This window comes from Centroberyx affinis, unplaced genomic scaffold, assembly GCF_046629955.1.
Source record: "Centroberyx affinis isolate AG114_WGS23_722 - 3 ecotype Tasmania unplaced genomic scaffold, CSIRO-AGI_Caff_v1 ptg003945l_1, whole genome shotgun sequence".
NCBI classification, from domain to species: domain Eukaryota; kingdom Metazoa; phylum Chordata; class Actinopteri; order Beryciformes; family Berycidae; genus Centroberyx; species Centroberyx affinis.
The window spans coordinates 1-10,022 of NW_027281771.1; the positions used below are offsets into that span (position 1 = coordinate 1).

At 39.5% G+C, this 10,022-nt stretch overlaps 1 protein-coding gene across 1 annotated transcript; it reads left to right on the top strand.

Moving 5' to 3' along the window:
• Positions 1–247: 247 nt before the first annotated feature.
• LOC139663175 (5-hydroxytryptamine receptor 3A-like) lies at positions 248–8,513 on the top strand (the record flags this gene model as incomplete). The annotated part of the gene is made up of 5 exons (XM_071541741.1): positions 248–417; positions 1,938–2,098; positions 4,724–4,934; positions 6,198–6,434; positions 8,200–8,513. Coding segments are annotated over 5 exons (1,093 nt in total), but the record flags the coding sequence as incomplete, so codon positions are not given.
• Between the last annotated feature and the right edge of the window lie 1,509 nt (positions 8,514–10,022).

Consider the following 10,022-nt stretch of genomic DNA (forward strand, 5'->3'; position numbering starts at 1 on the left):
TTTTCTGCATTAGTGTGTCAGTAGACTGCTGTTTATTGTAAATTTTTGATATTCAGAAACTTTTCATTTCATTAGTTTTGAAAGCACCTGCGCTTTATGGATATCTTTGACATATGCCTAAGACTTTTGCACAGTACTGTATGTATGTATGTATGTATGTACAGTATGTATGTATGTACTGTAGAACTTGTATGAATGTATGAATGAATGAATGAATGATATGGCCATTTTCTCTGTCACCCTGCAGTGTAGATGTAGGGAAGTCTCCAGACATCCCTTATGTCTATGTGACACATAATGGACTAGTGCGCAACTACAAGCCCATCCAGGTCGTCACCGCCTGCACTCTCAACATCTACAACTTCCCCTTCGACGTCCAGAACTGCAGCCTCACCTTCCAGAGCTGGCTCCATACCAGTAAGCACCAGTCTGCCCTTGACTCACGCAATTATTGAGAAGTATAATCCAGCAGCACACGGAAATGAATCATATGTTTGATGTTAGAGAGGTACTTATTTTTTCCCAAATGAAAGTAAGAAAATGTTTTAACTTACTGAGCATGATGACAACTTTTTTAACCCTATATGGTTGGGTGTAGTGATAAGGTTTCCAGAACCAAGGTCTCCAGTGAGATTAAGGTTAGGATTAATGTGAGAGGTAGGTCTGTCATCCATGTTTTAGGTGACAATTATGTTGCTTTACTAGAAAGTTCTAATTAAGAAATTGGTGCTTATGGGTCTCCAGAGCGACCAATTTTTATTGTAGACTCCTATAGAGATATGGATACTGAAAATGTCTTACTAAAATGAAAAATGAATTACTTGAGGATTGATTATATTCAAAAATCACATCTATCTTCATGATAAAAAGACTGATCATCTGTTTTTTGGAACCAAATACCTGTTTTCAGCTCTGATGAGAGCTCCTCTCGTTGTATTCCATGTCATGTTACACATTACACAGTGGATATTTTACTGGTTTTTAGTGGTATTGTGGAATGTGGCCCATTAAAAACCTTAGAGGAACACTTGACCACATACGATGTGGCAAGAAACAGGTGATGTGATGCTATGCTCCTGCCCCGTTTGGGCTAAACCTCATCTAACCAGCCATCTTTGTTGAGTGGATTTTCCATCACATAGTTTATTTTAGGGTAACACTTTACAATAAGGGTCATTAACTAACCCTTAATTAACAGTTAACTAATATGTAATTTACTAATGGTGTTCGTGTTAACTAAGGTATTAATTTATACGTTATTTAATAGTTTATAAAGATGACTATTAAATAATGTATAAATTAATACCTTAGTTAACATGAACACATTAGTAAATGATTAGCAGACACATTAGTTAACTGTTAATTAAGAGTTAGTTAATACTTATTAAGCTTAACTTAGTGACCCTTATTGCAAAGTGTTACTTATTTTAGTTGTATTTTCTGAGTATTTACAATCAAAAATTACTTCAAATTAGGTCAGGCAAATGATGAAATGTAATACTTCCGACGTTATTCAGTCAAAATGATGATTCAGTAATGATGGTCGCTGCCAAAATATTCACTGCCAGAACATTTGACAATGAATACAGCCACCGGCAAAATATTCATTGCCAAAATGATTAACAATCAATGTTGTAGGTAGCTCAGTATTGTATGCATGTGTTGTAGTTGGTCATTTTTAGCACTACACAGTTATTCTCCAACAGAAAACATTCTTGTGTGCCATTCCCACAAGCATCAAACACTCACTTCAACCCTGCCCACTCCATCAAGACTTGAGAGTTGAACATCCTTGAAATTCAGTGGCTGCTGAGAGCCAACCCCCCCCCCCCACCCCCCCCGCTGTGACTGTAGTTAGAGAGCCCAGTGGCAGGTAGATAGTAACTTGTTGACATGACCCCTCTCACACTGCTCCCTGCATTATGTTCGATCTGCAGTTAACGACATCAACATCACCCTGATGCGAAGCCCCGAGGAGCTCAGGGAGGACAAGAGCCTCTTCATGAACCAAGGGGAATGGGAGCTGCTCCATGTGCTGTCCAAATACAAGTCCTTCAGCCTGGACAATGATGATTATTACGCCGAGATGAAGTTCCATGTGAGTATTTGCAAATTGCATTAAAGGTACCGCATGTAGCATTTTTAAACATCAATATATCATTGTCAAAAAAATTGTGATACCTTAGTATAAATACATTAAACAACAAGCAAATAGTAAACATGTTGTCCCCCACCAGTGATGTAGTTCCACCCTTGGGTCAGTCAGTGATTGCTGAGTGGACTTGAAATATGAGTGAAATTGTATTTTGGTATGGGACAATGAAAGGACAGATTGACCATATATTTCCGTTGCCTACTCTCCTCAGAATTAGGCTTACAAGTTATATCTTGAAATGTAGTAACTGTAATTGTCCTGTTTTTACTCAATACAGTACAAAATATAAGAACTACAATACGCAATAAATACAATCTGTACATTACACAATGTACACTACAATACAATTTATAATACAATATACAATATAACATACAACACCAGGAGTGTGAGTGTTTTGAATAATATAAATGCTAAATGATAAGTGATATATGGTATTGCACAGTAGGTAAGTGGTAATATGATATAAGTAGTCAACACTGAGGCACAGTGGTAGTGCAGTGATGATGCAATAACTGTACAACAGTCCAACAACTGGACAATAACTACAGTGTCTTGTGGTTAGAGGTTTGCCCAAAAATTCTCCATTGACTCTCACTTCAACACATCAACCCAGTCTGATGTCTCCAAGTGTGTAGCGTGTGTAGACTATTATGTTACCTATGATAACTTTAACTGTATTGCTTTACCACTGAGTCCCCATTCATTGTCCCCCACATTGTATGATAACTTTAACTGTATGACCTGCTTTACCACTGAGTCCCCATTCATTGTCCCCCACATTGTATGATAACTTTAACTGTATTGCTTTACCACTGAGTCCCCATTCATTGTCAATGCCGCTCCCTAGCGGCACAAAGTCAACATTACAGTGTGACTAACTAACGAACGAACAAACTAACTAACGGATGGAGACCGATCCATAGTCCCCCCTTTAGTGGGGGACAAAGAGACCATGGTCAAGATGATTGGTAGCCTCTGTCAGTGCTAGTGCTTCTCAAATTTAAGACTACATTTCCCATAAACCCCGTTGCTTCCTGTCACAAAGAGATGTTGGTCTTCACCTTTCCATGGGCCTTGCACTGTCAGTCTTCTCTGCAATGGTCAAGAAACTTTCTCAAAATAATGACTTAGTATCTCACTAAGTCATTATTTTGAGAAAGTTTCTCATTATTTTGAGATACTAACTCATTATTTTGAGATGCTAACTCATAATTTTGAGATACCAAGTCATTATTCTGAGAAAGTTTCTCATTATTTTGAGATACTAAGTCATTATTTTGAGATACTAAGTCATTATTTGAGATACCAAATCATTATTTTGAGAAAGTTTCTCATTATTTTGAGATACTAAGTCATTATTTTGAGATACTAAGTTATTATTTTGAGAAAATTTCTCATTATAATGACTTACAGGATCTTTTTTTTCATCACACTGGCGGAAATGGGCTTCCATACCAGAGAGATTACTTGATGACAGACACTGAACATCACTTTAACATATGTACCAAAATTTGATTTGATGTACATTCATTCATCATTCAGTAACCAGCAAAAGGTTCCCAGCAATTGTACGGTAAAAGAAATTGTACGCAGCATGAAATAGAGGAACATGCCTCTCACCTTGACCTGCAGGCCCCAAAAGTCCTTATTAGAAACCCTGTCAAGTATCAAAGGTGCTGCAAAAAGGGAGAGGCGAGGTGAGAGGGGTCAAACCAATCTCATTTCTACATATTAATATTGTGGATCATTAGCATCGTGTCCATTTGACCAAAACTGCACTAGAAAAGTGTATAATTCTTATCTGCATCTTATTGACTTATTCACCCGACTTCATGTTCTACACATCAACTATTCCCTTCTGTGCTTTAGATTACTTGGAATTCAGGAGTGCAGACTGAACAAACAGGAACAGCTTTAGGGTTTGACTGGTAGAAAATATAACTCATTTGCATATAAAATGCATAGGTGTTCTACTCTGAAATGTGAATCGGTGTTGTAGCGTGAATGGGTTGGTCCTAACCTGTTTGGGAAAAAGTAGAGCATTTGTGGGTGTTTATGATCAGCACAATACATATCAAATTAAATATCAAAAATAAATGTCAAAATATTTAAAGTGGTAATCCAGTGGTAATATATAAAAAAAGGGATTAGGCTATTTCCTTAAATATTTGGGGAAAATTATAGGGTAACACTTTACAATAAGGGTCACTAAGTTAAGGGTTAATTAATGCTTAATAAGGGTTAGTTAATGATAATGATAATGATAATATTAATTTATACATTATTAGTTTATAAAGATGACTATTAAATAATGTATGAATTAATACCTTAGTTAACATGAACACCATTAGTAAATGATTACCAGACACATTAGTTATTAAGGGTTAGTTAATGTTTATTAAGCATTAACTAACCCTTAACTTAGTGACCCTTATTGTAAAGTGTTACCCAAAAAGCTTTAATTACAAGATAAGTTAAATTGCAGGCTGCTCAATTTTTTTTTCTTCCAAAAGCATGCAGCTGCTATCAAAAATGCCCAGTTGTTAATAAAACTACATTTCCCAGGTGGTGATCCGGCGGCGGCCACTGTTCTACACTGTCAACCTCCTGATGCCCAGTATATTCCTGATGGTGATGGACGTTGTGGGTTTCTATCTACCGCCAGACAGCGGAGAGAGGGTTTCCTTCAAGATCACCCTGCTGCTGGGCTACTCCGTCTTCCTCATCATCGTGTCCGACACTCTTCCTGCCACCGCCATAGGAACCCCGCTGATAGGTGGCTAGAAAGATGGCCTCTATTATGATTAGCATTTTCAGTTGTTAGCTCATGGTTTGAAAATACATTGCCTGAAACCATCTGAAATACCTATTTTTATAAGGTATTTGGTATACATAGTGATGTAGTGGTAAATAAAAATGAGGTAAACTCCAGTCATAAGACAAACATCTACCAATATAAAAACAAATGGTAACACTTTACAATAAGGGTCACTAAGTTATGGGTTAGTTAATGCTTGATAAGCATTAATTAACCCTTATTAAGCATTAACTAACCCTTAACTTAGTGACCCTTATTGTAAAGTGTTACCAAAAAAATCAATTCGATTTTCAAAATTAACTGTTTTTGGGTGAACTATTCCTTTAAAAATATGTGCTTTTCTCAGATGTTGATAATGAATTAATGAGTTTGATCTTCCAGTATGAACTTCATTCGTGTTTGCATTTTTGCACTTTGCAATTTGTACTATGCAAATAGTTCTCATCACTTCTATGTCTATCCCAGCATGCATTGGGTGGAAGGCAGGGAGACGTCCTAGGCAGATCTCCAGTCCAGTCCATCACAGGCATAGACAGGCACCCACATTTATTACCTATGGCCAATTTAGAGTCTCCAAAACACCTGACAACTTAAATAAACATATTTCTCATCAGTTTAAAAGAACCAGACACACTAAAAAGAACCCCTCTTTTTGTTACAATAAAAATATTTTAATCGTATGTCAGGTTATAGTGGTGATGGGCTATTCCGCTTAACTTCTAGCGCAATATTGCCTCTTGACTTTAACCTTATTTTGCTTTGCCACTGCACCATTTTCTGCGAGATGCAAAGAACTTAGCAAGTGGTGGAAAATAGAAGGTATATAAGACATTAGATAAGAAATATAGGATAAGATAAATTAAAAAACGATTAAAGAGATAATACTGTAAAGTGTATAAGAGGAGAGAATAAATTATAAAAAAAGGGTGGGATTCAGGGGGCCCCATGTTTGCCTTTGCCCAGGGCCCCCAAATCACTAAATCCGCCCCTGGAGAACATGTAAACTCCACATAGGAAGGACCAGGAATCGAACACCATCTAACAGCTGAGCCCCATCATACCAATTTGACAAAGCTATACCTATTAAATTTCATATCAAAGAGTGCACATGTTGGATTTGGCCATGGGTGTCCAAGATTAGCCACTAGTATCTTGTACTATATTACTACCTGCTGCTGCAACGACTCAATTTCCACTTTTCCTATCTCATCTCTACTCTAGGTGTGTACTTTGTGGTTTGCATGGCGCTGCTGGTGATCAGCCTAACAGAAACGGTGCTGATCGTGCGTCTGGTCCATAAGCAGGACATGCAGCCTCCCGTGCCCCAGTGGGTGAAGCACCTGGTGTTGGAAAGAGCTCCCGTCCTCTTCTGCATCCACAAACAGCACCGCCTCTGCTCCAGACTGTCCTCGCAGGCCTCTGACCTGGAGCACTACAAAGACAGCAACTATGGGACCGGTAAGGTGCAGTGGACGGCATGTAAAGCAGGGGTTGGGGGGGGGGGGGGGGGGGGCGGTAGCCTAAAGCAGGGTTAATCTGTCAAATCGGCCGCTGTAGCGATTGGTTGGAATGGAAAAGCGGGGCAGCTCCCAGTGTGAATGTGTGGAACCGTATGAATGTGAAGCAGGGAGTTGCTGGAAAAGAGCATGGAGTTCAGTTGACTTGCGCTGGATAGTTAAAGGTTGAAAAAAAGTGTAGAGAAAGAAGAGGGATGCAGAGTAGGATTGTAGGAGAGGCATCTGCTTTAGTGGAGTTAGAATGGAGGTGGAGGACCAACACAGTCTTACGGCAGTTCGTGAAATAGTCACGAAATTGAATCTATTGATTCGTGTACATGGACACGATTTTTCAATTTTTTTTCATGACACTCAGCACGACTTTCAAACTAATGTATTTCAATTGGAAGTATCTTTCGTGCCTGCAACACATTTTTTTTTCTGTCAGTCAGAGTTTCGATTCCCAGCGTGTTCAAAGTACATTTCAACTGTAAGCCACATTTAAATTTTTAACGAACGTTTTTCTTATTTAACCATGACCAAACCATTTCTCTAACCTTAACCAAGTTGTTTTAGTCGCCTAACCATAACCGTAACACAAGTAGTTTTATTTGCCAAAACTTACATTTTCAAATTTGTGGTGGAGGAGCTTAATTCAGGTCGTGGTGGAGGCACGTTTTTTAGGTCGTGTTCATTTCACGAAAAAAATGGCAAAATCGTGTCCATGTACACGAATCAATAGATTAAAATTTCGTGACTATTTCACGAACTGCCATGAGACTGTGTTGGGAGGACACCTCCTTTTCAAAGGTGAATGACACTTTAAAGGTAGCAATTCAACATAAAACACAAATACATTTTCTAATGCCAAAATTCATTTTTCTTTGATGCAAGTATTTAATTTTAGCCTCCCATTCCACACCTAGGAGATGACCGGTATAACTGGCGACCTTCCAGTCCATAAGCCTGCTTCTCTAGCCTCTAGACCAGTGGTTCTCAACGTGGGGTCCGGGGACCAGCAGGGGTCCTTGAGGGGGTTCCAGGGGGTCCACAGCAAATTGATGAATTGTTAAACTTCAGCATTATTTCATTTACAAGAAGTGAACACAATTAGAGAATGTAGAAGAAATGTAGACTATTTGGATCATAGTTTAACTGTTATCTCTCTACCTACAATAGAGATAGACATAGAATTCGAGACAAAATCATATCTAACAATAAAAATATTTGGGTCAAATGGGGGTTCATGGCCCTAATGTGGACCACATCAGGGGTCCTTGATATGAAAAAGGTTGAGAATCACTGCTCTAGACCAGTGGTTCTCAACGTGGGGTCTGGGGACCACCGGGGGTCCTTGAGGGGCTTCCAGGGGGTCCCCAAGCAAGTTGATGAATTGTTAAACTTTAGCATTATTTAATTTACAAGAAGTTAACTCATTTAGAGAATGTGGAAGAATGACTGTTTTGGTCATAGTTTCTCTGTTATCTCTCTACCTACAATACAGACAGTCTTGGAGTTCTGGACAAAATCATAAAAATATTCTCAGATCTGGGTCAGAGAGACAAAATCTCATCAAATGTGGGTCCGTGGCTCTAATGTGGACTAAATTAGGGGTCCTTGGTATGAAAAAGGTTGAGAATCACTGCTCTAGACCACCACTGCAAGTTCTTCTCTAATAAAATACAACAAAAAGCAGAGTTAAGCCTATCCTTCTACCACCCCTACAGCCCAGTGCACCCTCCACCACACCTGCGAGATCGGCCGAGGGGCCGGCCACCACGGCGACAGGGACGGCGGGCTGCTGGGCTTGGGCCTGCCCCCCTCCAGGGACCCCGCCCCGCCCGTCATGGACAACATCCTGCAGGAGGTGACCTCGATACGCCACTACCTGGAGAAGAAGGACAGGTGCCGGGACGTCGCCAAGGAGTGGCTGCAGGTGGGCTACGTGCTGGACGTGCTGCTGTTCAGGGTCTACTTGGTGGCCATCGTGGCCTACAGCATCACACTGGGCACGCTGTGGTCCGTGTGGCAGATCGCCTGAGGGGTTCCCGCTGCGGTTCTGGCATTAACATTGGCAGGGTTCTGTTCCCTGTGTAGCTCAATGGGAAGAGCAAGGCACTAACACTGCCAGGGTGAGGGGTTCCATTACCATTACCACCGGGAGCCCCATATTAAAAATGTAAGCACGTACCAGGGTTTGCCGATATATTGGGCGTTTATGAAAAATCGGTTAGCAGCCATGATATGCGGTCCACCTCTGATATGATGGAGGTTTCTCCCTGACTGCAGCGACTGTACAGAAAAACTGCGTGGAAAACCTACAATGACATGTGATTTTCTTTGTACATTTTATTTATTGATTTAAAGGGGCAATAAGAACGATTTTTACTGCCCCATACTATAAGATATACCACACGATATTGAATACGGGCACAATATAGCATCCACTTCAATACAAAAATATCAGTATCGGCCTTAAAAAAAAAACCTATCAGAAGAAACTAGCAAAACTGGCATGAAAAAGGTCAAGGCGGAAGATACTGACTATAACCACAAAATAGCGGCTATCGGCGATTTTGTGAAAAATATCGGAATTGGCCGTCAAAAATCCATATCGGCTGAACCGTAGCACTTATGATAACTGAACTTTGTATATTATATTATTGAAATATTTGTGTGATGCAGAAAGAAGATACTTTTGAGCTGTTGTCAAGCTGATTTGGATTGAGAGACGTGTTGAGGTTTCAGGCTCATCTGGAGTTGATGGTGAAGACTAGTAGGATATCTGTGTACTTTAAAACAGTGATTCTCAACCTTTTTCATATCAAGGACCCCTGTAGTCCACATTAGGGCCACGGACCCCCATTTGATTTGAATATTTTGATTGTTAGATATGATTTTGTCTAGAATTCCATGACTATCTCTATTGTAGGTAGAGAGATAACAGTGAAACTATGATCCAAATAGTCTACATTTCTTCATTGTGTTAACTTCTTATAAATTAAACAATGCTGAAGTTTCACAACTCATCAATTTGCTGGGGACCCCCTGGAACCTCCTCAAGGACCCCTGGTGGTCCCAAGACCCCACGTTGAGAACCGCTGCTTTAAAACGTAGATATTCTTGGTGTCACTGCAGTGTAGTGAAGACAAATAGCCTACTGTCTAATAAATCTATCCAAACATGTCAAATATGATTTCATATGGAGTTGTTAATGAGTGCATTTCCTATGTTCCCCTTGCCTGGAGTGTGGAATTTGTAAAAATGTATATACAGTATGTTTACATAGATTCTTGAAGAGTTGCACATTGGAAAGAAGTTTTTTTTTTACCTACACACATATAAAAATCATATTTAGCTGCAGTGTCGTGTGTCTCATTGTATCACAAGCTCAGTCAATCTATTTAAGAGTTAAAAAATGAGTTCGGTCAGATAGATCACAACAGTAGTGAGGCAACAGTGTTTCAACAAGTTTATGTACAGTAACATTTTTGGGCTTTAATTAATGTTTTTTGGCAATATTACCTCCTATTTCATTGCATTGCTGTGT